Raw genomic sequence first — 27,035 nt, 5'->3', positions numbered from 1 at the left:
CTGGGTCCCATCCAGCATCATCTCCCCCCTGAACCTTCCTAGCAGCCCCTTCCCACTCTCCTGGCTCAGGAACCTCCCTCCCCAACAAGACAACCACAGGGAACCTGTCCTGCCACCTGAGTCAGTCAGGTCACATTAAAGGCAAAGTCCCAAGTCCTCACCAGCCTACAAGGCCTGGCTCTTATCTTTGGCCACTCTTTTGCTCCAGTCACTGGCTTCCTAGCCCCTCACCAATACAGCTGTCCTGCTTCATCGCGGGGGGCCTTTCCACGACCGCTGCCTCTGCCTGGAATATACCCCCCAGTTATCCTCATGGCCTACTTCCCTCCTTGAGGTCTCTGCTCAGATGTCTCCTCAGTGAGACGGTGTTTCACTACTAGGATCACAATCTTCACTGAAGCTCGAACACCCTCATCTCATCCTCCCTACTTTGCTCTGCTTTTTCCCGGACATTCACCACCATGTAACACATAAAATGTAGTTTTCATGTATACATGAAACCTCCTCATTGGAGTGTCAAATCCTCAGAAGCAGGGACTTGGTCTTGTCAATTGTTCATGCCTAAACCCTAAACAGAAGTCAGCCACGTATTGGATGTTTATCATTTGTTCAAAGAAACACATCAATGCAGGAAAAGGGAGGAAGAGAGGGAGTAGAAATTAACTCCAAGACACAGGCGGAAAAAAGTTAGTAACTATATGACGTGATTGATGTTAAGTAAACTTACAGTAATCATTTCACAATTTATGAATATATTGAATCATGTTGTACAATACGGTGTTATATGGAAAAAAAAAAATCCAAGACAGAAAAGATGAAGAGGCAGTGCCATACACAGTTTGCGGAGGACACTACACCTCTACAGAAGTCTTAAACTGAGATTTGCAGACCCATTTAAGAGGCCATACTACCCTCTGGCGGCCCGGATGGAAACGGCACCTGGCCGCAACACAGGCCGCTCTCCCGGGCGATCGCCAGAGTTCCAGGAGTCTTTCCAGCCCGAAAACTCCGAAGATCAAAACATTCATTCCTATAAGTGACGATGTGATGTTTTTGGTGATTTTTAAGATGTATACATTTCTAAAAAGAGGCCGAGCCAAAAAGAGATGCTCCAGGTGAGGATCGAACTCACAACCTCGGCATCGCTCCGCTCGCACTGTCGTATAAGTACCGCGCGCTAACCGATTGCGCCACTGGAGCTCCGGCCGCACCCTCGCGTCGCGAGGTCCTTCAGTCGTTCTTGGCCACGTGACTTTACTGGACAGCTCCGCCTTTTACTGCATATGCAAATGAGAATCTTTTGGTTGACCAATGGGAGAAAGCGGGCTACCAGTTCCGGATTCTCACGCCCCGAAGGCCCTTGCTGTAAAAGGGAAAAGTAAAAGAGAGGCGTTTGGAATGCGGGGGCGGGGCCTGCCTGGGACTCGCCTTCTCATGAATATTCAGAGCCAGGGGAGGGGTCTTAACCCTTTACCCGCGGGCCGGCCGGAAGGCAGCCCCTCCCCCCCGCGGGCGGGAACAGGATATGAGCCCGGGCGGCTGGGGGGGGAGGGGAGGCCCCAGGCGACCGCCCCCCGCCTCACAGCTGGGACCGGACTCTCCCGCCACAGATGTGGCGCCGCCGCCGCGGGAGCCCCGTGGCACTTGTCCCAGAGCCTGAGGGGTTCAAAGTCGTGGACTCGGGAGTCGCGAGTGTGCACCGCGCCCTGAGAGACCCCGAAGCGCAGGCTAAAGGAGCCCAGATATCCAGGTGCCCAGCGCCCCCTCCTGGAGGAGCCGGCAGTCCGGGACCTCAGACCGGCGCGATCCAGGAGGCCGAGCTTCCCGCACCCCGGTTTAAAGAACTTCGGATCCTGGACCGGTGATTTCCTCCAGGGGTTCCCAGACACCCCAGCCCAGACATCCGAACTTGGCACACGGACTCCTAGCGCCCCAGCCAGTCTGGGGCTGAAACGCCCACTACTTCAAGGGGACCCAGGAATTTGGGACCCCCGCCTGGAGATGGTTTAACCTCTGCTCCTGGAGTTGGGAGAACTTGGGAATCCGGTCGCCCCACAGCCCTACCTAGAAGACTCAGGAATTTGGGTCCGCAGCGCCCCATCCGAGACCCAAGAGTCGGGACCCCCAGCATCCCTCACTTAGAGGACCGAGCAGTTCGGACCGCTGCATCCCATTCTCCGAGAGACCCCGGATTCTGGTCCCCGGAGCCTGAGAACCCGAAGTGCACGCCCCTGACTCGCGGAGACCGGGGAGTCCGGCCTTGCGCCTCCCCGGGGACCGTGCTGGGGTCGAATAAGCAGCGAGCAGCCTCGGCTCGGGGCTGGAGACTCCCTGGGAGGTGAGGGGGGAGGCGAGGGGCCCCGACGGGCTGGGGGAGGGGGCGGCGCCGCAGCCGCCGAACAATGAGGGGGCGTGCCGGCGGGGGGCGAGCGGAGGCGCCGGCGGGAGTTTGGGTCTGGAGGGGTGTGGGAAGGCGCTGGGGACCCGGGCTGCGGCGGTGGGGACAGTAAGCGGATCGCGGAGGGACCGGCCGGAGGAGGGGAGGTGGGTCGAGGGCTCAGGGCCAGCGCCCCAACTCGCAGTCCCGGGCGGGGGAGGGAGCCGTCTGCAGGACCCTGGCATCCGGTCCCCCAGCCTCCTCCGCCCTCCCCTGGGACCCCGCGGCCTCCCGCCCACGGCTTTTCCCAGCCCTGCCCCTCGCCCTCCGCTCCAGCCGGGCCCGAGCGTTCCCAGGATCCCTGAGCCGCCGGCCCGGACAGACCAGGCTCCCGGCTTCACTCTTCTTTGTCTCAACCTTCCCATCTTTTCCTCTGTGTTCCGTCTCCTTGTGCCCCTCTTTCTAGCGCTCGGCCTCCGTCTGCCCCATTCGTTACTCTCGGGGGTCCCGCGTGGGTTTAGACCGTGCTCCTAAGTCCCTGGCCCAATCTGTGAGTGTGGGCGGCGGGGGAGGCTGATGGGGTCCTCGCATCCCAGAAGGGGGTCTTCCTGCTGCAGCCGCTGAGCCGCTCAGCCATGCCCGAGGGAGCCCGGGGACCCAGCCTGTCCAAACCCAGCCCTGGCCTTGGCCGCGGCCCCACAGGTGAAGTGTGCAACTGTGCAGCTGTGTGTGAGACCCAGACAGGTGAGCGTGCAAGGGAGGGTGGGGGTCTGCTGGGCGTTTGTCCTTCATTCCGGGCACTGCAGCCCTCGGTGGCTGGCCGGGTGCTGGGCAGTGCTGACAACACAGGGTGACAGGGACAGTCCCAGCCCTGCCTACGCAGAGCTCTGCTCTGCGCGGGCAGACGACACCGTCCCCAGATGGGGACAGTCCAGAGGGGGAAACCCAGGTCACGGCTGGGACAGGGTGTAGGGGGGGTTGGTAGAGAAAGACCCGTCCCCTCACTGTGGGAGCCCGGTCTGGGAAGGCAGTGGATGCTGTGTGGAGGAGGGGACATCTAAACAGAAGCGAAAGATTAGGAGGACAGAGTTGGGAAAAGCAAGGAAGAGTATTCTACACGGAGGGAACAGTGTGTGCAGAGGTGAGAGAGGCTGTTTGGGTTTTTTTTAAGTGAGTGAAAGCAGTCGAATAGGACTGGTGAGAAGTGGTGTGGGTGTGCGAAGAGAGCAGAATGGAAAGGTCTTTAATGGCCGCGTTGCATAAGGCCCTGTGGATCTGATAAGTTTGGACTTTATCCTCAGGATATGAAAGGGTTATACTTGGAGTGACAGGGTCAAATGGGCAAATTAATAAAGATCTCCCAGGCTGACACATGGAGGTGGATTAGAAGAGTGGAGGCCAGAGCCCAGAGAAGACCTTGAAGGGAGAGGACTGGACAGGACCAGAGCAGACCAGGACAGAGGAGAAGGGAACCCAGGGGAAAGCCCAGGCTCAACCAGGTGGGGGTGAGTGTAGGGCTGAGAGCACTCGCTGTGTTTGGGGAGACCCCCCCCTGATCTGCTCCACACCCCCAGCAGCCCCTGCAACCCCGGCCATGGCCTCCCCCCGAGGTTCTGGGAGCTCCACATCCCTCAGCACTGTGGGCTCCGAGGGGGACCCGGCTCCGGGGCCCACCCCAGCCTGCTCAGCGTCCAGGCCAGAGCCCCTTCCAGGGCCCCCCATCCGCCTGCATCTGTCACCTGTGGGCACCCCGGGTTCGGCCAAACCCTCGAGGCTGGAGCGAGTGGCGCGAGAGATCGTGGAGACAGAGCGGGCCTATGTCCGGGACCTTCGCAGCATCGTGGAGGTGAGGCAGGTGGGCACCTGAGCCCAGTGGGAACCCCGGCCGGCCTCCACCCCCATAACCCCAGTCACCCCCACAGGACTACCTGGGCCCTCTGCTGGACGGTGGGGTCCTGGGGCTGAGCGCGGAGCAGGTGGGCATACTATTTGCCAACATCGAGGACATCTACGAGTTCAGCAGGTCAGAGGCGGGAGGGATGGGCCAGGGCACCGGCCGGCAGGGTCAGGGGCGGTGGGCTGTAGCCTGACCCAAACCTTGGAGCCCCATCGTGCCCCGTCCAGGCTGGTACCTGGGCTGTAGCGCTGCCGGGCAGGGATCACGACGGGGAGTGAGGACCCAGAGTGGCGGAGGGTGAGGGGGATGGAGCCTGAGGACCCAGATGAGGTCTAAATATTGGGGTGTCTCAGCACCATGTCAGGTCTGGGATCACAATGGATCCGGGGCTCCCGGGCCTGAAGATTGTGCCAGTGTGAGCATTTTCATCACCATCCCGTCCTGGGAAACTCCTCAGTCCCAGACAAACCAGATGGTTGGCCGGGACCCAGCGAGGACGAGGCTGGGATCCAAGGATCTTGACACCTGCGAGCATCTTAATGAGATCTTGAGATCATTGCAGGAGATCTGAGAAGTCATGACAAGCTCTCAGGATCTTAAGATCATCACAGCTCTGAGGGTCATGACGCCCCTCTCCCGGGGTCATATCACAAGATCCCCGCCCCCCCCCCCCCCCCCCCCAGGGCTCATGTCAGCTGTAACAAGATTTTGGGCTGAGGAAGGTGACGCTGTCCGTGGATAAAGGCTGAGCAGGTTGCGATCTCTCGTGTAGCACTTGGAAAACTCCCTTTGGATAGGTGGCCCCTTGAGAGATCCTGACAGCCAAGTCCCCAGCTTCCTGGAGTCCTCCCACAGGGGGCTTGGGGGCTGGGGCAGTCCCTCACCTCCCCCTCTCCCCCACAGTGAGCTCCTGGAGGACCTAGAGGGCAGCCCCAGCGCGGGGGGCATTGCCGAGTGCTTTGTGCAGAGGGTGAGTCAGGGGTGAGGGTGCCCAGTCTGGGATGCGGTGGCCTGGGTAGGGGGCGGGGCAGGCCTGGGCCAGGCCTGAGGGGGGCCCACGGGGCGGGGCAGTCACACCTCAGCTCTCCCCGACTCCCGTGTCCCCCGCAGAGTGAGGATTTTGACATCTACACGTTGTACTGCATGAACTACCCGAGGTGAGGGGTGAGGAGCCCCTGCTGGGCCCCAGGCCTTGCCCACTGAGCGGATGCGCCAGCCAGCCTGCCTCCTTCCACCCCCTCCACCTCCACCCGCCCAGCTCGACCCCTGCCTGACCCCCCACCTCTCCCTAAGCTGCCCCTGACCGCCCCCCAGCCTCCCCAGCCCCTGCAACCCTGGCCACTTCCAGCCCGCCCAGCTGACCCCTGACCCGTGCTGTGCCCCCAGCTCCCTAGCCCTGCTCCGGGAGCTGTCGCTGTCCCCGCCTGCAGCCCTGTGGTTGCAGGAGCGCCAGGCCCAGCTCCACCACTCGCTGCCCCTGCAGAGCTTCCTGCTCAAACCTGTTCAGCGGATCCTCAAGTACCACCTGCTGCTGCAGGTCAGCCGTGGCCCCGGGGGGCTGCTCGTGGTAGGCGGTGGGGGGGTGGGGTCCTGGTGGTACATCTGGAGGGTGGGCCCAGGACAAGTCCCCTAGAAACCGGGACAGCAGTTGGGGCCGGGGCTTCTGGTGCCAGCTGATTCCACTTTCTGTCTCTGTTGTTTGTCCCCTTCTCTGGGTCGCCACCTCTGCCCCTACCTCTGTCTGTCTCCTGTCATTCTCATCTTTCTCTCATGTCTGTCCCCTCCCTGGGTGCCTGGTGGCTGCCTGGCAGGAGCTTGGCAAGCACTGGGCAGAGGGCCCGGGCGCCGGGGGCCGCGAGATGGTGGAAGAGGCAATTGTGTCCATGACAGCCGTCGCCTGGTACATCAATGACATGAAACGCAAGCAGGAGCATGCTGCGCGCCTCCAGGTGACCCCGGCGGGGGAGGGGCGGCTGGACGGGGCAGGGGGGGCCTTTGGCAGGGGGAGGGTGGGGAATCAGTGCTCCCCGGGTGGCTAACGCCCCTGTCTTGCTGTGCCCGCTTCTGTGCCGTCGCACCTGGCGGGGCCCGGCAGGAAGTGCAGCGGCGGCTGGGCGGCTGGACCGGCCCGGAGCTCAGTGCCTTCGGGGAGCTGGTGCTGGAGGGCGCCTTCCGAGGCGGCGGCGGGGGCGGCCCCCGACTTCGAGGGGGCGAGCGGCTGCTCTTTCTCTTCTCCCGGATGCTGCTCGTGGCCAAGCGCCGGGGACCGGAGTACACCTACAAGGGCCACATCTTCGTGAGTTCAGGGTTGGGGGCGAGGCCAGAGGGTTACCTGCCAGCTGTGTCGTATATACCAGTGTCCTTACAGGGAGGACCCGGGGCACAGTCTGCAAAAGAGGGACCACCCAGCTTAAAAGGGCCACATTTTCTTGAGTCCAAGGATGGGAGGGTGAGGTTTAATGAGGGGTGAGGCCAAGCAGGATGCAGGTGAGGACCTGGGGAGCGGGGGCTGGATTTGCCCACCTGGCAAGCATCTTCTTGATCCAGATGAAGGGGAGGGGCTGGTGAAGGAGGGCAGAGCTCAGCCTGGTGGGGAGGCTCACCAGGGGCAAAGGGGACCCACCACGCAACGTTAGGGGCACATCTGTCTGGGAGGTAGGGACCCAGATACGCACAGGAGGCCTCTGCCCAGTCTAAGGTTGCTGCTCCTCTGTCTCCCCTCACCCCAGTGCTGCAACCTGAGTGTGAGCGAGAGCCCTCGAGACCCTCTGGGGTTCAAGGTGTCCGATCTGACCATTCCCAAACACAGGCACCTCCTCCAGGTGAGTGCCAGGTGGGGCTGGGCGGTCAGGGTTCCCCTCGGTCCCTAGACCTCATACCCGGCTCCCTACTCCACCCCATCCCACCCCCAGGCCAAGAACCAAGAAGAGAAGAGGCTGTGGATTCACTGTCTCCAGCGCCTCTTCTTTGAGAACCACCCGGCCTCTATCCCTGCCAAGGTACAGCTCCTGCCCATCCGTGGGCCTTCAGCATGCTGGAGGACTACCCCCGGGCCCCCCAGTACCGCAAGACCCTGAGTGCTGGGGGACCCACTTAGACTGTGATCGATAAATCACAGAGTCAGGCTGCCTGGGTTTGAATCCCAGCTCCACCCTGCGGCTCTGTGACTTCGGGCAAGTAACGCAACCTCTCTGGTCTCAGTTTCCTCCCCTGGAGGAATCATCACCGACCCCCCAGAGTCGTGGTGATTGCTAACAATCATCAGCCTCACACGTAGCAGCACCCGTTACCGGGACTAGGACAGGGGTGCTCAGAGACGAGGCCTCCGGGACGCCACCCTTGTCCTTGTCTCTTTCAGGCAAAACAAGTTCTCCTTGAAAACAGCCTGCACTGTGAGTTGAGGCCTTGGGTTGGGAGGATGTGGGAGTAGAGGAATTCCTCCCCAAGGAGAAGGAGATTATTGGGTTCCAAATTTCTACCCCTAGGTGCTCCTAAAAGTAAGCCTATCCCAGAGCCCCTGACACCCCCGCTTGGGTCTCCCCGACCTCGAGATGCTAGAAGTTTCACCCCTGGACGAAGGAACACAGGTAAAGACGGAACCCTGAGGATCCCCCCGCCTCTTCCCCAGCAGCTGCACCCCCAGCCTTCTCCTCCTTCAGGAGCTGGGGCTGGGCCCCTCACGGGCTTCTAACCTGCCTCTCCCACAGCTCCGTCTCCAGGACCCTCTGCTACCCGCCGTGGCCGCAGACAGTCCGGTGAGTGTCCTCCACCTAAAGGTTGACTGGAGATTGCGGTGGGAGCTGGGCCCCTGACGTCACTGTGTCCTCTCCCCAGAGCCGATGAAGGACCCATACGTTATGTTTCCACAGAATGGTACGTGACCGCCCTGGCCCAGCTGGGTGCAGCCCTGTCTGTCTGTCTTCACGGGGGATGGCCCATGTGCATGGGGGAGGGGTGGCAGGGGCAGCTCATCGGAGGGTCAGGAAGTGCCTTATTCCTGCATCTCACTCTTCTCTTTCTCATCTCTCCATCCCCAGCTCAGCCTAGACTCAAGGTAAGAAGTCCCCTAGGGAAAAAAAAGAGAAGTCCTCTAGGACAGGGTCTGGGGACCCAGACTCCTGGGTCTGGGAGGAGGGGACAGGGCCCTCGACTCCTACCCTCCATCCTCTCTCCTTGCTCACAGCACGCTGGCAGTGAGGGGGAGCTGTACCCCACCTTAGAGCCTCAGCCATCAGTTCCAGCTTCCGGACCCCCTGAGGACCTGGAAGACACTGGACCCCCCACCCTGGAACCCTCTGGGACCTCGATCACTGAAGAGATCCTGGAGCTGCTGAACCAGAGAGGCCTCCGGGATCCAGCGGTGAGCTGGGCATCCCAGCATCGTGTCCTCGGGGCTCTCGGCTGGGGGTCGGGGGTGGGGGGCCAGCCCACCCTGATTATCTTTGGCCTCTTCCACACTGCCCACTACAGCCATCGCCCCACGACATCCCCAAGTTCCCTGGAGACTCCCAGGTGCCGGAGGGCAGTGACCCCCTCACATTCCAAGCCCTGCCCAGCCGGGACTCTTCAGAAGAGGAGGAGGAGGAGGAGCTGGAAATGGACGAACGCGGGCCTTCCCCACTCCATGTCCTGGAGGGGCTCGAAAGTTCCAGCACAGCTGAAAATCCTGACGTTCCCGGCCTTACGAAAAGTCCAGATACACCCAACCTCCCTGAAATTCCCAGCCTGGCTGAAATTCCCAAGATTCCCCACCTCCCCAGTCTGTCAGACATTTCCAGTGTTTTTGAAATGCCCTGCCTTCCAGCCATACCTAGTGTCCCTGACATTCCTAGTCTTCCCAGCGCTCCCACCCTGCCCTGTGACTCATGGCTCCAGGGACCTCTGCGGGGGCCCGATGAGGCCCTGGCCACCAGGAGAGAACTGTTCCCTGGAAGCAGTTCCACAAAACTGGGAGAGCCGTCCTCAGGCGGCAGGGCAGGGCGGGAGGAGGCTGCGGAAGGGGAGTCGTTCCCAGACTTCCAGCCGCAGGATGTCCCCCGAGATCAGGGATTCCCGGATGAGCTGGAATTCCGCTCCTGTTCGGAGATCCGGAGCGCCTGGCAGGCCCTGGAGCAGGGGCAGCTGGCCCGGCCGGGTTTCCCGGAGCCACTGCTCATCCTGGAGGATTCGGATCTGGGCGGAGGCAGCGGCGGGAGTGGGAAGGCAGGAGCCCCGAGTTCGAGTTCGGAGCGGGCGGCCTCCCGAGTGCGAGAGTTAGCCCGGCTCTACAGCGAGCGCATCCAGCAGATGCAGCGGGCTGAGACCCGGGCGTCGGCCAACGCCCCCCGCCGCCGGCCGCGCGCCCTGGCCCAACCGCAGCTGTCCCCCTGCCTGCCGCACGAGCAGGCTGAGCCAGGTGAGGTCCAGGTGTGTGTCCGCAGAGACGGCCCACGCGGAGACGGGAGTGCTGACTCACTCGGTTCTTTCTGTGCACACAGGGCCCCTGCCTGCCTTTGGACATGTGCTGGTTTGTGAGCTGGCCTTCCCGCTGACCTGTGCCCAGGAGTCTGTTCCTCTGGGTCCCGCCACCCGGGTTCAAGCCGCCACACCTTTGTCCAAGCAGGGAGGCTGCCTGGGGGGCAAGGGTCTAAACGTTTCAAATTTGCCTGAGCAAGACCATCTGGGCATCCAGGTTCCAGCTGCGGCCCCGTTGCCTGAGCGGAGAGGCCTCTGGAATATACAGAGTGTGGCCGGAGCCGCCGCAGCCGTGCCGAAGCAGGAGGACGCCCCAGGTGTTCGGTTGCCGGCTACAGCTTTGCCTGCTCAGGAAGCCCACCTGGAAATCCAAGTTCCAGGCACCGCTCCTTTGGCTGAGGATGGAGGCCATGTGGACATCCGGGATCCAAGCAGCCCCGCTTTGCCCAGGCGGGGATGCTGTTCCGATGTTACGGTTGTAGCCACGGCCACTACGCCGAAGCAAGAAGGTCACTTGCGCACCCAGACCCTGGCCGGTACCCCGCTAACTAAGCAAGGAGGTCCCCGGGATGTTCAGTTCCCAGCCGGTGGCTGCGATCAGGCCATGAACACTTTGCTTACGCGTGGAGGGAACCATCAGATCCCAGGCAGCACCCCACTGCCCCTGCGACACGAGCTCCCGGACATTCAGGCTCCAGGTGCCTCACCTGTGCCTGCATGTGGAGGCCACCTAAGCCATCACGTCCCAGCCGGTGCTCCACTGTCTTCACCCCAAGACTGCTCAGACGTTCAGGCTCCAAACCCCTCGCCTTTGCCCGCACACGGGAGCTGCCTAGACGATCGGGTCCCAGCCAGCACGCCGCTGTGTGTGCCCCACAACCCGGAGGTCCCAGCTACCACACCTTTGCCCCAGCAACCAGGCCTCCCGGACACCCAAGTCCAGGCCCTCCCACCTTTGCCCGAGCAGGACAGCCTCCCAGACAGCGCCGGTCCATCTGCTGCACCTTTGTTGGAGCAGAAGAGCCTCACAGATGGGCATGGTCCAGCTGCAATGCTTTCGCCCGAGCGAAGAGGCTCTCAGGACATCCAGGGCCTGGTACCCACCCCAGGCCAGAGCGCCGTGGTTATGTCCAAACCGGGAGGCCACCTGGTCTCTCCTGTAGTCCGGTCAGAGACTTCAGAGTTGACCCCGCCCCACAGTCCCGCTCCTCCAACCCGTCAGCTCCTGGGCCCCAATGCAGCTGCCCTCTCAAGATACCTGGCAGCCTCGTACATCAGCCAGAGCCTGGCTCGGCGGCAAGGGCCTGGAGGGGACGCTCCCGCAGCCTCCCGGGGTCCCTGGTCCTCCTCTGCCCCCGCATCGCGGGCACCTTCACCACCGCCCCAACCCCAGCCCCCACCACCCCCAGCCAGGAGGCTCAGCTATGCCACCACGGTCAACATCCACGTCGGGGGTGGTGGGCGGCTGCGGCCGGCCAAGGCCCAGGTCAGGTTGAACCACCCCACTCTCCTGGCGCCCCCCCAGGAATCTGTGGGCCTTCGCGGGGCCCAGGGAACTCCTGATGCCCCTTTCCACACGTGAGCCGGATGCCGGGCTTCTTGAAAAGCAAGGACCTCAACCAGATGCCACCGACCCTCAGAACTTCACCCTGAAGTCCAGACACTGAACACAGGTGTAAAAATTGCTGCAGCTTTTCAACTCCTGGGAGCTGCTTTGGCAAATGGTCCTTTTTACTTGCCTTGATTAACTCAACAGGGATGGGGAGGGGGATATCATTAATATTTTGTTAATATTATGAAGTTCTGTATCTTTTCCCATTCTGGAGGCAGTGGGGGATGACAAGACAATGAATGCGAAGCTCTGACACATCCATGAATCAGTGGTTCTGAAAACTGGAGGCATCTCAAACAGTCTTTGAGAATTAGAACGCTCCATTACCATTCGGTGTTTGCTTTCAGAGTTCAGGAACTGCTTGATGTCATCCAGAAAAGCCAAGTTAAGCAGCTTCATTCCAAGTAGACTTGGAAGGCCATTCCCTTAGCAGTTCAGCCTGTTCCTGTGTCCTAGCTCATCTTGTTCAGCGGTCTCCGTCCATCTCCTGCCTGGCTACCTATTCCAACTTCAATCCATATGCCATGCTTTATTTCGTCCACTCTGCCTATTCATCCACCCATCATCCTACCCCCATTCTCCTACCCATTCATCCATTCCTCCACTGTCTCCTGTCCATGTTGTCCAACCAACCTTTCTCCATTCATCCATCCCTCCAGATTTGCATCTCTATCCATTCATCTGTCTCACTGACTCAGACATCTAATCCATCAGCGCAGCAACCCAGTGTTCTCTACCACCATCCATCCTTCCTTAGATTCTTTTGGGTCTTGGAACAAGATTTCAGGAATTGTTTCACACTAACACTAGAGTGAATTGGGTTTGGGATTCTGGGAAGTCTGTTCCACATCAGATTTCACTCCCCAACACATGAATGTTCCAATTCTTGTGCCCACCTACACACATCGGATCTTCATACCCCCTCGCTCCAGTTCAGGACCTCTACAATGCCTCTGTGCCCCCACTCCCAAGAAAGAAATTCAGGTCAGAGACAAAGGCTTTTATGTTAGAATCACTCTGCCTCCTCCCAGCAGTGGCATGCCTGGCGAGCGGCCGAATTTAAGCAGTTTCTTTGGTAATAGACTAGCTTCGTTCCTTGAAAGTTAAACGTCTTGTACTTAGCACATTGTCTTACTTAATTTTTCTCTGGAATTTCCTGAGGCACCACAGCGTCATAGCTGAGTTCAAATCCTGACTTTTCCAGTTGCTATATGACCTTCAAGTCTGGAGTCTGGGTCTTCTCAACTGCTACAGTTGAGAAATTCTAACAGTACCTGCCCTGTAAGATCATTGTTTGTAAAGATTCAGGGAGCACAGCCTCACTTCCCAAATGTATTTGAGCCTCTGACTCACCAGGGCATTGTTCAGCTCACAGATCCCCAAGGACTCAGGCTCTTAGTTCCACCTATGGACTCAGAACCTCCAGGGCAGGAGCCTGGGAATCTGAAGTTTGAACAATCAGCTAACAGGAAAAAAAAAAAAAAAAGATTGAGTACCAGCTGCATAGCACGAGCATTAGTCACTTTATGTGAACTCATTCACTTTGAATCCTCTCAATGTCCCTAAAAGGCACGTGAGAAGGGTTTCTGATCCTCACTTTAGAGAAAAACAGGCGTATATAGAGAAAAAAGGATTTGCCTAGTCACCTAGCTAAGAGTCCTCTTACCTGAGTGATTCTCCTATGCCAGGCATGGTTCAAGAAAACACTCCTTGGAATAAGGCTTGTAGCCTAGCACTCCCAGGGCCCCAGGTAATTCTCAGTTGAGGAAAGTAGCCTGAACAAGGCCTGGCTCAATAAATACTAGCTGCTGGCTTCTTTCATTTGTTTATTGGATGGTTACTGAGCCATACAGCAGGGCCTGGGCCCGCTTGCTGCAGCCTCCCAGAGGTCAGGACGGAGGCTGGCCCTCCCCTCCTCCGCCCCCAGCTGCACATTCCCAGCTGAAGGAAAGTTCTCAGCCTGGCCTGGGCTCCCAGTGGCGCCGGAATTCCCGGTATTTGAGGAGGCGGCAGGGAAGGAGGAAGAGGCCGGCTACTCCATAGCCTCAAGTGGGGAAGGAGAGGCGAGCCCCCTCAGCCTTTCCAGATGCAAGATGCATCCCAGCTGTGCCTCTGGCAGGGAGCCAGGAGCCTCAGAAGGGGGTCCCTCAACCCTGTAGGAAAACCTTGGACATCAGGCCTGCTTCAACCCCTCCTGATCCCTGCCCCTGGACTCCTACTCCCACCTGCCAGACTCCCAGCTCTCCCTCACAGCCCAAGCTGATACCTCCTCAGGTACACCTTCCTTGCAGGTCTACTACAACCTGCCCCACACAACCTGCCCCGCGTAAGCCCAGCCTTCTTCAAAGCCTCCAGTCAGTTCCATCAGGCTCTGCAGTAGGCCGCCAGTGCCCTGCTGCCCTCTTTGGGACACTGAGATTAATGCCAGCTAAACATTTAACCCTTTAACTACACCTCCAGTGCAAAACTTGGTGAGCTGCTCTTGTGGCCACCAGGTTAATTTTCATACCTACCATCTAGACACCTGCCTGCCACCAATCTCCCAGGAACACTTAGCTGGGCATCTACTTGGTGCCCATCAACCCCACTGTCCATCTCTAAGAAGCGCTGAGTATACTCCCTGTTACCAGTGCCGTCCTGTAGAATTTTCCTCACAATCCAAGTGTTCTCTCATCTGTGTAGCCCAGTATGCCAGCCACGCTAAGCTACTGTATTGAGTGGAGCATATACAAGCTTTCTTATATCTGCCCCACTGGACAGTAAATTTCAAGTTCCCTCTCTTATATAGACAAAAAAAAAAAAAAAAAAAAAAAATCTGTAAAATTTTCCCTCAGCCAGCAACTTCCAACTGCCACACAATGTTCTTGCTAGTACCCCCAGCAGCCGGGGGAATAGTGTGGCACCTTGGGTACAATGACTGGGGTTATCCAGGTTGGCTGCAAGGTTAATGTGGGCGGAGATGCCCTTCCCTCTCAATGAAGGGCTCTCGCTTCCTGCAAAAATGGGAGGGGGAGTGCAGAACAAAAGTTAACTGAATCCACAAGCAACACTTTACTTTCCTATACATACACCAGCGCTGTCCCACAGAACTTTTTTAGACAATGGAAACATCCTGTTATATGTGTAGCCCAGAAGTAGCAACCGAGAGCCTACTAAGTGTTGGCTCTTACTACATGGGAGGCACAACGGGTGAACAAGTCCTCAGTCAGACACACGTTCTGAGCCCTGCAAAGACAGCCACCACACAGTGTAATCAGGACCTTTCCCCAGGAGGGAGTATTGACAACCTGAAGGGATGGTCAGGGGAAATGCCACGCCCACCCCATCTCCCCACATCTCAAGCCTACCTACCTACAGGTTGACATTAGGAAAAATTCCTTTCCAATCTATGTGTGGCCCAAAGTGTGACTTTGGAATGCACCTAAGTTGTTTCTCTGGTCTTTGTTAAAATTTACCAATCTTATACATTTCCCACTCCTCCCTGACATTCCAGGACAACAGCAGCAAAGGGACTGGAAAAAAAAAGACAAACTCACAAAGACACCCCACACAACCACTCAACCTCTGCTGTCCCCACACTGGACTCCACTGGAGGTACAGGGAGATGGAGAGCAAGCCTGCTCCCACCTGCCTCTCCAACCCGTCCACACTAACCCTGGGGTGATGCCGGCTTACAATCCAGACTGACACTGGGCCGGGGTGTTTCTTTTCTTTTAGCCCAAGACCCACCACAAACAACCAAAGCACAACCTTTGAAACCTTAAGTCCCACGACAGCGGTTTATTATAAAGATGAACCCTCATCGTCACAACAATTTCATCGGTAGGATTTCTGGTAGCGAGCACGGGCACCAGGACCGCCAAACTTTTTGGATTCGCAGCGCCGGGGATCTGCCACCAGCAGGGTCCGGTCGTACTGGATAAGGATGTCTTTGATCTCCTTCTTGGAGGCCTCGTCCACATCTGGAGGAAGGACAGTGAAAGGTCAGAGCGGTGGAAGCATCCCCCAGTCTCTGGGATGAAGATAGGGGCTGGTCCTCAACCTGCCACCCACCCACCCACCCATGGGAAGGAGCCGTTCTCACTCACATTTCTGGTAATAGGCCACCAGCGCCTTGGAGATGGACTGGCGGATGGCTGTGAGGGAAATACATGCACAGAAGAGTATATCAGCTTTGAGAAGGCCCAAGAATAGGGCCTGGCTCTCAGAGCCACCTGCCCATCCGTCCCCTCCCCCCCCATACGCCCAATTCCTGGAACTTACCGTAAATCTGGGCCACGTGACCACCACCCTTCACTCGGACACGGATGTCCACCCCGGCAAATCGCTCCTTGCCCAGAAGCAGAACAGGTTCCAGTAGCTGGAGAAACAGGGGACATGACAGGATTTCCTATCACAACCTGGACAGCTGACTATCTCACTGAGCACCCTACTCCTCTCTCTCCAAATAACTGCCACCACTGACCTCAAAGCACTAGTGGGCAAGGAGATGCACAGCCAGGAGAGCAGGGAGCACTTGAAGATGGATGAGAGACTCCTGAAGGCAACCTGAGCTGGGCCCTCCTATTTCTGTCCCTCTGGGCCTCAGTGTTCCCATCTCTAGGACTGGTTCTTAAAAGTGTTAGCATTTTAACTGAACACGGCAAACCTCTACAACCACCAAAACTACTGCAAACGATGAAAAGCCACTCCTGGACCATGTCTTGCGCTTTTTCTGGATTTCTCCCTTTGAGCTCTCCGCCCAGCCCTTTGAACCTCCCATTTCCAAATTACAATACTACACAACCTGTGCCATGCTATCCCCTTGCTGGCTCTAGATGTTTTGCAAGTGCCTGCGTGCTCCTGTTTTACCTACTCTAGGTCTCAGCTCACAGATCCCCATCATCACCTCCACCCACTCCCCAAGCCTGTCCTGATCCTTCCACCTAAGTGGAAGCGTTCTCCGGGTTCTTCCATTCCAACAGACTACGCTGGATTAGTGTCTGGTACTGGGTCCAGTCTGCTTCCTCCAGTGGACTAGGAGCTCTATGAGGGTAGGGCCTGGGACCACCGCTCTGTACACAGGACACACAAGCAAAACTTTTGTATAACTGACAGTGGGTAAGAGTAAACCACAGTACTCGATTATCTACTATGCCAAGGCATCTAAGACTCTATCCTATTAAATTCTAACTAATAAACCTACTACAGTAAAATTATTTTCCGCAATTAAAAGTAACAATTTTACCACAACCCTACACACTGGAGACTAATGTAACATTGTGTGCCCACTACACTAAAATCAAAAAGTCAAAGGTAATAAAAGCAACATACTTTATGAAGAAACAAATGCATTTATTCACATGTTAAGCAGTTTACACTAACAACCTAATTCATCCTCACAACAGTCCTTCAAGGTAATAGTTATCCCACTTTTATAGAAGAACCCAAAAAAGAAAAATGAAGTTACTTCCCTCAAACAATAACATATATAAAACAGGCAAAAAACAGACTCTGCTCTTTCCATTCCGAGCTCAAGAAACTGAGGCAAAAACACGCAGGGGACCACGAACCCCTTTCACAGCAAATCACAACAAACCCAAATTCTGTTCCTGTTCTTCCAATATTTAATTGTTGACCATCAACAGTGTCCAAACCCTACTCTTACAAAGTTTTAAGAAACCCGGAGAGAAATAAAAAAAATTGATTTCTGTTCTCTGAGTCTACACTCTAGCAGGAAAAAAGATGTTAGCTTGTGAACACAACACACGTCCCTCATTAACTTAGTGCAAGAAACCAGACTGCACCAACTCCTGTTGCCTTTCATTCCCCCAGTGAGTGGACTTCCAAAAATCCGAGTTTTTAAAGCATCTTCATTTAAAAAAAAAAGACTTTATTCATGAAAGACACACAAAGAGGCAGAGACACAGGCAGAGCGAGAAACAGGCTCCGTGCAGGAAGCCCGATGTGGGACCCGATCCCAGACTCCAGGATCACGCCCTGAGCCGAAGGCTGATGCTCAACCTCTGAGCCACCCAGGTGTCCCTGAAAGCACCCTCTTTGGATGCTTTCCAAAGCAAACGTGGATATCTGCAATATCCACGTTTTCACTCTGCCCACTCAAACTTTTATCACGGTATCTCAAACCCCCGAAAACCACTTCCCAAGGCCCCTTTTTCTCTGCCCCCAACTGTTTCTAAATATCCTCCAGCTTCCAAGGCCAATGAACTCCAGGAACCGACTTACTTAAACATCTCTTTCTAGCTAAAGGCCTCCACTCAACCCAAACGCCCCTCCCCAATCCAGCACCTTGTACTGCAGCGTGCGTGGCTCGATCATCTCCAGGGGCCGCCCGTTCACCTTGATGAGGCCGTTGCCCCGCTTGCAGTGCGCCACGGCGGTGGCCGTCTTCTGTGGAAAGCAAGGGAGCAACCGCGCAGCCACGTGAGCTTCGGCCCGCGGCTCCCATGTCCACCCCACAACCGGCCGACCCCCGCCTCCCTCCGCTCCTCCCTTCTGGCACCCAGACTACCTTACGTCCGAAGACCTGCACGGACTGCAGAGGACCCTTGGACGGCATGGCTGCGACGGTAGGGAAGAGCTCTTCACCGCGCGGCGCTGCAACCGGAAAAGGAAAATGCGGGGCCGCCCCAGCCGCTTTTCAGGGTCTGCGCAGGCGCTTTGGGAGCTACGTCGCGACGGGAGAGAGCTTGACGGCACATATTGCAGCCAGGGGGCGGGACTTCGGAATAGCGGCGGGAAGGTGGGTCCAAGGACCGGAGGAGGCGGGACCTGGGAGCGGAAGGGGCGGGGCCTGAAGTGCGCTGCGTGCAATCGCTGGAGAAGGCTGAAGACCCGCTGTTCTTCACACTCACCCTGGTCGTTGCCCCCCGCTGCCACGTTTGCCTTTCGGCTCTTTAAAAATTTCCCTCCACCCAAAAGCTCGATTCTCACGGTCCTCAGAAGAGGCTCCCGTTTACCCCTCGCCACTGGCTATCGTCCTCCCCTGCTCCGCAAATCCTCCCTCGGAATCGCACCTACGGAACCCACAGCCGGAAGTCAGGCGGGATTTCCAGATTCAGGATTCAGAACCCACCTGCTCCGAGAATCCTCTCCCAGAATCTCCTTTTAGCGCCCCACGCTCAGAATCTACTCTTCACCAGAATTCCCTTCCTTTTAGAGTCTCCTCCAGACTCCCCCCCCTCTTCAGAGCCCTCACTCAGCTCCTCTTTCCCCGAATCTTCGTCCACTCAGGGGCCCCGGAATCTACTTCTGCCCGCAATCCACCCTTCCTGGAACCTCCTCGGTAGAATCCCCTTTCACAAAATTTCTCTCCCTTTTAGAGCCTCCCTCCTTCAAAATCTACTTAAGAATTCCCTTCCCTTTAGAGCCTCCTCTTCCCAGCAACTGCCTCCCCTAGGATGTTCCTCCCCTAGAATTCTCCACACCTTAGAGACCCTCCCTTCATTTCTTTTTTAAAAAGATTTTATTTATTCATGAGAAAGATTTTATTCATTATTTGTTTATTCACAGAGAGAGAGGCAGAGACACAGGCAGTGGGAGAAGCAGGCTCCATGCAGGGAGCCCGATGTGAGACTCGATCCCAGGACCCCAGGATCACGACCTGAGCTAAAGGCAGTGCTCAACCACTGAGCCACCTAGGTGCCCCGAGACTCTCCCTTCAGAATGCTCCCCCCTTCAGGGTCCCTACCCTAGAATCCCTCTTTCTCCAGGGACCTTCAAATCATCTCTTCATTCCCTCCTTCAAGTCACCCTACTCTCCAAGCTCCTCCCCACAGAATTCATCCCTAGCACCCTCCCATCCCATCTGAGGAATCTCGGGATTGAGTTGCCCTTTTACTCCCCCACACTCAGGGTACTCCCTCCCCAGGCAAAAGGCTTGTCTCAGAGCTGCAGAGGGGCCACAGTTGCTTCAGTTTCTCTGGCAGTACTGAGTCAGAAGTCCAAGGTTCTTTTTTTTTTTTTTTTTTAAGATTTTATTTATTTATGAGAGACACACAGAGAGAGGCAGAGAAACAGGCTCCAACCTGGGAGCTCAACATGAGACTCCATCCCAGGTCTCCAGGATCATGCCCTGGGCTGAAGGCGGTGCTAAACCGCTGAGCCACCGGGGCTGCCCATAAAGTTCCTTTTTTTTTTTTTTTTTTTAAGATTTTATTTATGAGAGACACAGAGACACAGGCAGAGGGAGAAGCAGGCTCCCCACAAAGAGCCTGATGCGAGACTGGATCCCAGATCCCAGGATCAGGACCTGAGCCGAAGGCAGACACCCAACCGCTGAGCCATCCAGGCGTCCCTGAAGTCCAAGGTTCAAAGGGCTGTGGTGACTCACTTTGCACCTGGAAGGTGGAGACTGGGTGGAGGTTAGTGGGCGGATCTGTGGCTGGAGGGAGAATCCTCCAGCCCAGAGTCCAGCTCCAACAAGGTGAGAGAGAGGAGAGGTGGAGGGAGGGAGCACCCAGACGCTGACTTGGGGGGACAGACAGACATACAAAGCACAAGAGAGACAGACACACATGAAGGAGAAAGACAAAGAAGGGGCCAATGGAGAAGAGGAAAAAGAAGATAGACACAGGGTCAATTACAGATGGACCCAGAAAACACAAGTGACGGCGATTCGGAGGCAGAGAGGCCAGCCCTCAGAGAACGAAGACAGACAGGTACAGGCAAGCATGGAGATTTCAAGATATTTGAAATATGGAGAAACTTGATGTAGGAATAGAAGTAGAAGGGAGAGCAGATCCCCAAATATGCACCTGCAAACACAGATAAAGCCTAGCAGGGGTGTTTTCCAATGAGAAGACAGGCCATGGGATTCACATACTCACACACTCTTATGCTGCCTGATGCACCTGTTGGGGGAGGAGGGTGGGATTAGACTTCCCAAAATCCTCTAATCTCTCTGGGCTAATCCTCATACGCTTGCTGAGTCTTTTATCTTCCTGTGTGTGTGTGTGTGTGGGGGGGGGGTGTCAGGGAGCCCTCTGACCTGGACCCTCCCTACTGTAGCATGACCATCTTCCCTGGCCTCTTGAAGAACATTTTCTGAGTATCTGTGGGTTGAGTGGAGCTGGACCAGAAGGGGTCAGGACACTTCAGTCTTCCAACTTGCTCTGTCTCTTTGCACTTCTTGCTTCCAGGACCCTGGGCTGGGACCAGAGAAAGCCTGGGTGGTGGGCAGGGTGCCCGTGTGGCCTCTCTGGACCATCCTCCTGCTGGTACGGCCCTTGGGAAGCCTAGGATCACCCCTCTGTCCTCGGGAGCCTTTCTACTTCTTAATTGCCATCATGAAGATGCTGGTGAGGAGGAGGGAGGGGAGAGCCAGCAGATAGGCAGGGAGGGGGTTGGGGGGGGCATGTTTGAAGAAAGGTCCGGCTTTCCCCTTCAAGATCTGATTCTTCTCCCTGCCTCAAATTATAGGGAAACAAAAATGATGGCACTCTTTACACCCCAGATGACCTTTCGGTGAGTATTTCATTAGCTCCTTACCAGGCGTTGGAAATTTAGGGAGAATCCACTAGCTCAGAATACATGTTGGCGGCAGGAGGCAGTAGGGCTGGTGTTTGGCTGTCCAGCTGCTGACCCAGCTCCCAGCCTTCAAATAGATTTTGTTTGCTGCTGTCTCCAATACCTATTTTTTAAAAAGATTTATTTATTTATTTGAGAGAGAGAGAGAGAGGGAGCACACTTGCAGATGCATGTGAGCAGTGGGGAGGGACAGAGGGAGAGGGAGAGAATCCCAAGCAGACTCCCTCACTTAGTGGGGAGCCCGATGTAGAGCTTGATCCCATGAACCTGAGATCAGGACCCCAGCCAAAACCAAGAATTGGACGCCTAACGGACTGAGCCACCCAGGTGCCCTGTGCCATCTCCCAACACCTAGAACATAAGTGGCACATAGCAACAAATGATGATGATGGTGGTGATGGTTAAATAGTGCTCCATCTGCCAGGCATTGGTCTAAATGGTTTAAGTATATGAGCTTGTTTACTCTTCACACTGACCAGGATCCCTGGGTGGCTCGGCAGTTTAGCGTCTGCCTTTGGCCCAGGGCGTGATCCTGGAGTCCCGGGATCGAGACCCATGTTGGGCTCCCAGCATGGAGCATGCTTCTCCCTCTGCCTGTGTTTCTGCCTCTCTCTCTGTGTGTCTTTCATGAATAAATAAATAAAAATCTTAAAAAAAAAAAAACTCTTCACACTGACCCTATGAGGTAGAGAGGTCCACTGTATATGGATGTGAAGAACATACACCACACAAGGATCCCACATCAACTAGGGCAGTATTCCCATCCAGGATATATTCATCAATTTCTGGTAGATAGCAGTAATGTATTTTGTTCTAACAAAATCAACACTTTAAAGTAATTTAAGAAAGAAATGTCATTTTCTAGGTATAGGTTTGCATTAGCCCTGAAGGTAGGAATTATTCAGAACTCTGTCACAGATTAGAAAACTGAGGGCCAAAGAGGTGAAGGGGCTTATCCCAGGCCATAATTCAGAAACCCTGGGGTTGGGATTTTGGGATCAGACCCTTGCCCAGAGATACCAAGTCACTCTGTCCCCACAGGTGTGTCCTGCTGAGACTCTGGGGTGCTTCCGGCTGGAGCTGTCTGTGATCCAGTTCGAAGAGGGCCCATCCTTGGGGATTGCGGTGTTCCGGCTACAGCGTCTGCTGGATGCCCTGGGGTCTCGGCTGTGGGTGACTGGCCAGGGCCCTTGTCCACCCTGCGAAGGACATCCTCAGAGACCTGTCCCTCTCTTTCTGTCCAAACTCTTAGAGTTATTACAGGGGGCTTGTGCTCAGCACCTGCCCTCAGCATGAGCCTGGGAAGACACAGACTCCCTGGAACTGCTGGAGAGGCTGGGTGGAGAGAGGGAGAGAGGACTTGGGTTTCTAGCCCCAGTTCCCAGTCCTAAGCCTTCTTCTAGGCCAGAGGACCCCATCTGGAACCCAAGGAGCCAAGGGGGAGAGGAGAGAAGGAAAATAAGATCTGAAACCTGAAGTCTCTGACCTCCTGGGATGGGGGTGGGTAGATAAATCGGCTCTCACCTGCCTCTGCTCTCCCTCTCAGATACTCCCTCCTCTCTCCTCTTCTGGGAAAGGACAGAATTGCACAGATTTCTTCTAACCTAATCCCACCCCTAGAGGACAGACAGAGAGAGGCTTGTGCCTCAAGTCCCTGAAAACAAATAATTACCACCTGGAGAGTTTTGAAATAATACTGATGTCAAGGCCCCAACCCAGAGATTTTGATAATTGGTCTCTGGTGGATCCTGAACATCCATAGTTTCAAAATCAACTTCATTGAGGTGTAGTTTATGTACCGTAAAAAGCATACATTTCAAGTGGATATTTCATTGAGTTCGGACAAATGTATACACACAGCCACATTTCCATCACCCCAAAGCATCCTTCATGCCCCTTCCCAGTTAATCTTCACCTCCAGTCGTAGACACCCACCAGTCTGCTTTCTCTCTGGATCAATTTTGCTTTCTCTAGGGTTTCATATGAATGGAATTGTACTATGTATATATATATTTACATATATTCTAGTGTCTGGTTTCTTTCATTCAGCATGTTTTTGAGATTCATTCATGTACCAACCAGCAGTTTTGTTACTATTCCATTGTATAGATGCACCCCAATTTGTTTATCCACTCTCCTCATGATGGATATTGGACTGTTTCCACTTTGGGGCTATTGTGCATCGCTCTCTTCTTGCATCTTACGTACCACTGGGGCTAAGGGTTGAGAACACCTGACACACAAAGGAAGAACTTTCTATGGGGAGAAAATTACTGTTTCCTGGAGTAAATGTCTTTTTGCAGCAAGGTCAATAAGCATTTTATATGTAGAATCCTATTTTGAAGGGCTGCTGTTTAAAGGAACCGAGGTTGGGGGATAGTTGGGTGGCTCAGCAGTTGGGCATCTGCCTTTGGCTCAGGGTGTGATCCCGGGGTCCCCGGATCAAGTCCCACATACAGCTCCCTGCATGGAACCTGCTACTCCCTCTGCCTGTGTCTGTGTCTCTTGTGAATGAATAAAATCTTAAAATAAAAATAAATAAATAAATAAGACCGAGCTTGGGATGCTTGGGTGGCTCAGTGGTTGAATTTCTGCCTTGGAGTCAGGGTGTGATCCTGGGGTCCTAGGATGGAGTCCTACATCAAGCTCCCTGTAGGTAGCCTGCTTCTCTCTCGGCCTATGTCTCTGCCTCTCTCTGTGCCTCTCATGAATAAATATATACACAAATAAATAAATCTTTAAAAAATGAATAAAGGTGAACACACCTGGGTGGCCCAGCGATTGAGTGTCTGCCTTTGGCCCAAGGCGCGATCCTGGAATTCTGGGATGGAGTCCCACATCGGGCTCCCTGAATGGAGCCTGCTTCTCTCTCTGTGTCTCTGACTTTCTCTCTCTTTCTCTCATGAATAAATAAAATCTTTTAAAAAATGAATACACGAACCAATTTTATAGAAAGGAAAATAGAGTGACCAGCCCCTCCCCAGTTTATATTGGTTTCAGTTTGGGATTGTTGGATCAGGGAGTGTGTATTCATTCCCTGGTAGCTGTCTTGTGAGCCAGTTGGTGGCCAAACCACATATTACCCTGTACTAGGTGCATATTAAAATTCTGTAAATTGAATCCAGGTGTCTCAATGCTTATGCAAGAAATTTTAGCAATTTTTTTTAAAGATTTTATTTATTTATTCATGATAGACATAGAGAGAGAGAGAGGGGCAGAGACACAGGGAGAGGGAGAAGGCTCCGTGCCAGGAGCCTGACGCGGGACTCGATCCTGAGACTCCAGGATCGCGCCCTGGGCCTAAGGCAGGCGAGAAACCGCTGAGCCACTCAGGGATCCCCAGCAATGTGTTTTAAAAGTTTGATTTTTTTCCCCCTTCATCAGATTAATTTTTCTTCTCTCTCATCGCCTGGTCCTCTTTGCCACCTGTCAGACAAATAATTACTAATATGTAAATTCCCGTTGATTTAAACTTAGGGATTTGTAAAGGAAAGCAAGGGTTTTTAAGGGTCACCTACACTTGGGGAGGAGTCTTAGGTCTGCCATTGCGCGGTTAATTTTTCTGAGCTTCAGTTTTCTTGTCGGCAAAATGGGGGTACTTACCTTCTAGGAATCTTTTAGAGGATCTAGGGGATAAAGTCTGATTTATCTGCTAATTCATTATTATTTAGTCCTTCCCTGACTCCTCGCGGCTTGGCACACCGCATCAGTTAGTACAAGCTCGAGCTCCTGGTTGGAAATGCCTAACGGAGAAGGGGAGGAGCTGTACCCCTCTTTGACACTCCCAAGATGTCGACTCCATGCTCTACGTTAAGCAGACCTGCCACTTTCAAGATGGCGCCCAGGAAGTGCGTCACCGGAGACGAGCTCCGGAAATCTCGCGTTAGGCGAGGCCAACGGGTAGGTTCTCGCGAGAGGGCACGTCAGTCCCAGCCGGGCGTCGTGTGAACAGCTGCTGGTACCGAAGGCTGAGGTGGAACTCGAGCGGTGAGGGGTGGGTCGGTCGCCGAGGTGGCAGCACCGAGGGTCGCCGGGGTCCAGGGAGGCTTAGAGCCCGGATTCGGGGACTCGGAAGGTGTACCAGGTGGCTTAGGGATAGCCTTTCGAGACCACGGTTGCCAGAACGAGGCTGCCGGAAGTGCGCTAAGGGATTTTTCTTCTCCCCGGGAACTGGCGGGGAAACTGAGGCTGGGGTGGGGCCGTTGTTTGGGGGGCGCACTGAGGCCACCGTCTTTTCCTGCAAGAGCAGAAGATGTCGGACAGCGAGGACAGCAACTTCTCCGAGGAGGAGGATAGTGAGCACAGCAGTGACGGCGAGGAGGCCGAGGTGTGTGGCTGGGACTTGGTGGGGAGGCATCGCGCCTGGGGCAGGACCAGGGCAGAAGGGCCCCTGTGGGAGCTCGGAGGACATCAAAACGAACTCTGGCCTCTGGGAGCTTCCAGCTTGCTGGTAGTGATAGAGAAGTAGGCAAGCCTAAGTCCAGCAGATGGATGGGTGCGCGAAGCCAGGGATGCGCCAGGTACAGTGAAATAACAGGACCTGGCATAGAGCAAGCACTCCCTGTTCGCTTCTATTTTGGGGTGTGCATTTCATTTCAGAAATATATTTTTAGTGCCTACACAATTCTTTGCCCTGGGCCGGCACCAATAAACAAAACAGACTTTGAAAGTCTTTGCTCCTTGTTTCTAAGTAAACATAACTAATAAGTTTATCGTTTAGTAAGGCAGAGGGTACCCTGGAGAAAAGTAGCGAAGGGGAATAGGAAGTCTTGGTCAGTTTTAAGTAAGGTGAGCCTGAGAGGGTGATGTTTGAAAAAAGACATGTCGGAGGTGAGGGAGTGAGCCATGTGTAGAAGTTAAAAGTGTTGCAGTAAGGGGGGCAGCACGTGCAGAGTTGGGAGCGTGGGCCTGCCTGTTCAAGAAGTAACAAGGAGAGCGTGTGCCGCAAAGAAGTAGCAGGAGCCAGATCATATAGGATCTTGAAGGTTCTGCTAAGGAATTTGTCCTGGTTGAGTGGGACAGAGCCGTGAGAAAGGTTTTGAGCAAAGAAGGGGTGTGATCTCATGTTTTGAAAGGATTACTCTGGCTTTGGCTCTATTTGGTTCATCTGATTTTAAATATTCTGCTGTTACCTATTTTCCTCTTTTGTTTACTTCTGGCTTTTTCGCTGATTAAATAAATGTTTGAGCAGCTACTCCTGTGTTCCAGATTCTTCCTTAGGTGTTGAAGAGAGTGGAGCCAGGCAAATTTTCTTTCAGAGTTTACACTTAGTAGGCAACAGTTGCAAACTAACAAAGAGATGACTTGATGATTGTAAATGTTTCTTTTAACCTCCAGAAAGGTAAATCAGGTTTTTTTGTTTGTTTGTTTTTGTTTTGTTTTTGGTTTTTTAGATTTTATATATTTATTCATGAGAGAGAGAGCGAGGCAGAGGGAGAAGCAGCTCCATGCAGGGAGCCTGAACTTGGGACTTGATCCCGGGTCTCCAGGATCAGGCCCTGGACTGAAGGCAGCGCTAAACCGCTGAGCCACCAGGGCTGCCTCTAAATCATTTTTTAAGTTAGTTGCCAACACTTGTAAGGACTATTTTATGTAAAAGTCATGATTTTCTGCTTTTCTGGGAAAGTGAGAGGATCCAGCAACATGAAACCCAGGACTGTTCTACCCAGCAGCTTTTTTTTTTTTTTTTTTTTTTTAAGATTTATTTATTTATTCATTCAGAGAGAGCGAGAGAGAGGCAGAGACACAGGCAGAGGGAGAAGCAGGCTCCATGCAGGAAGCCCGATGTGGGACTCGATCCCGGGTCTCCAAGATCACACCCCGGGCTGCAAGCGACGCCAAACCGCTGCACCACCGGGGCTGCCCCCCAGCAGCTCTTTGCTTAAGAAGTGTCAGCCTGCTGTAGAATGGGGAATTTTCTCCCATTTCCTGGTATATATCAGTTGCCATTTATCATCATACCTACCTTGTGGTGGATTTAAGTAAACATTTCATATACTTGTATCCTAGGAAACATCAGGTAGAGAGTGCCATGGATTTCCTTTGACCTCCTCCACTTACTTTTGTTCTTTTCTTGCTCTCTGTAGGTATTTGATTGTCAATCCTTGTGCTCTCTGGGGAATCCTCAGCCTCCAGTGAAGAGTTGAAGGAATTGGGAAGCCATCTCA

The 27,035-nt window shown here is 54.8% G+C and overlaps 4 protein-coding genes, 2 long non-coding RNA genes and 1 other non-coding gene across 18 annotated transcripts in view; 3 read left to right on the top strand and 4 right to left on the bottom strand.

The window, feature by feature from the left end:
• Positions 1-731: 731 nt before the first annotated feature.
• On the bottom strand, positions 732-2,367 carry LOC144286136 (uncharacterized). Its single transcript, XR_013354227.1, has 2 exons — positions 2,065-2,367; positions 732-1,363 (listed from the first exon to the last, which is right to left on the bottom strand). It is a non-coding gene; the product is annotated as an uncharacterized LOC144286136 (long non-coding RNA).
• TRNAI-UAU (transfer RNA isoleucine (anticodon UAU)) lies at positions 1,108-1,200 on the bottom strand. The gene is given in 2 exon segments: positions 1,108-1,143; positions 1,163-1,200. It is a non-coding gene; the product is annotated as a tRNA-Ile (tRNA).
• PLEKHG2 (pleckstrin homology and RhoGEF domain containing G2) lies at positions 1,495-15,290 on the top strand. Of its 6 annotated transcripts, XR_013354167.1 has the most exons (20): positions 1,495-2,338; positions 2,995-3,121; positions 3,952-4,223; positions 4,300-4,400; positions 5,178-5,244; positions 5,385-5,431; positions 5,661-5,811; positions 6,086-6,223; positions 6,370-6,570; positions 7,004-7,096; positions 7,187-7,273; positions 7,633-7,666; positions 7,760-7,861; positions 7,982-8,029; positions 8,109-8,147; positions 8,312-8,328; positions 8,458-8,634; positions 8,745-9,669; positions 9,752-14,934; positions 15,058-15,290. XR_013354167.1 is itself a non-coding variant. In XM_077852089.1 (19 exons), the coding sequence occupies exons 2-19, from the start codon at positions 3,013-3,015 to the stop codon at positions 11,308-11,310; spliced, it is 4,167 nt and encodes a 1,388-aa protein (XP_077708215.1). In that variant the 5' UTR covers positions 1,495-2,338; positions 2,995-3,012; the 3' UTR covers positions 11,311-15,290. The 6 variants fall into 6 exon arrangements, 5 of the variants coding, with proteins under 5 accessions (XP_077708215.1, XP_077708235.1, XP_077708245.1 ...); XM_077852089.1 differs by having other exon boundaries at positions 9,752-15,290; XM_077852109.1 differs by having other exon boundaries at positions 1,496-2,338; positions 3,955-4,223; positions 9,752-15,290.
• RPS16 (ribosomal protein S16) lies at positions 15,092-18,012 on the bottom strand. The gene is made up of 5 exons (XM_077852200.1): positions 17,852-18,012; positions 17,629-17,730; positions 15,604-15,700; positions 15,429-15,476; positions 15,092-15,302 (listed from the first exon to the last, which is right to left on the bottom strand). The coding sequence occupies exons 1-5, from the start codon at positions 17,897-17,899 to the stop codon at positions 15,157-15,159; spliced, it is 441 nt and encodes a 146-aa protein (XP_077708326.1). The 5' UTR covers positions 17,900-18,012; the 3' UTR covers positions 15,092-15,156.
• Positions 18,013-18,139: 127 nt separating this feature from the next.
• Positions 18,140-23,420, top strand: LOC144286110 (uncharacterized). Of its 2 annotated transcripts, none has more exons than XM_077852185.1 (4): positions 18,140-20,000; positions 20,481-20,558; positions 20,761-20,805; positions 21,910-23,420. In XM_077852185.1, exons 1-4 carry the CDS (start codon positions 19,857-19,859, stop codon positions 22,162-22,164), a joined length of 522 nt encoding a protein of 173 aa, XP_077708311.1. In that variant the 5' UTR covers positions 18,140-19,856; the 3' UTR covers positions 22,165-23,420. The 2 variants fall into 2 exon arrangements, with proteins under 2 accessions (XP_077708311.1, XP_077708305.1); XM_077852179.1 differs by having other exon boundaries at positions 19,493-20,000; positions 20,481-20,639.
• Positions 19,470-24,695, bottom strand: LOC144286128 (uncharacterized). Of its 2 annotated transcripts, none has more exons than XR_013354221.1 (5): positions 24,472-24,695; positions 21,889-22,067; positions 20,830-20,971; positions 20,097-20,192; positions 19,470-19,693 (listed from the first exon to the last, which is right to left on the bottom strand). It is a non-coding gene; the product is annotated as an uncharacterized LOC144286128 (long non-coding RNA). The 2 variants fall into 2 exon arrangements; XR_013354225.1 differs by having other exon boundaries at positions 19,470-19,679.
• A 44-nt stretch (positions 24,696-24,739) lies between these two features.
• The window catches only part of SUPT5H (SPT5 homolog, DSIF elongation factor subunit), a 28,820-nt gene continuing 26,524 nt past the window's right edge, over positions 24,740-27,035 (top strand). For 2 of the 5 annotated variants that reach the window (XM_077852166.1, XM_077852130.1), the window contains exons 1-2: positions 24,740-24,855; positions 25,118-25,195. In XM_077852166.1, coding sequence (XP_077708292.1) covers positions 25,121-25,195 — 75 coding nt within the window. In that variant the 5' untranslated portion in view covers positions 24,740-24,855; positions 25,118-25,120. Of the gene's footprint in view, positions 25,007-25,117; positions 25,196-27,035 lie in introns of all 5 variants that reach the window. The other 3 variants (XM_077852138.1, XM_077852147.1, XM_077852157.1) reach the window with 3 other exon arrangements.

The sequence above is a fragment of the Canis aureus genome, chromosome 1 (genome assembly GCF_053574225.1).
Source record: "Canis aureus isolate CA01 chromosome 1, VMU_Caureus_v.1.0, whole genome shotgun sequence".
In the NCBI taxonomy this organism is placed as follows: Eukaryota; Metazoa; Chordata; class Mammalia; order Carnivora; family Canidae; genus Canis; species Canis aureus.
This window is presented reverse-complemented; position numbering and strand designations above follow the sequence as displayed.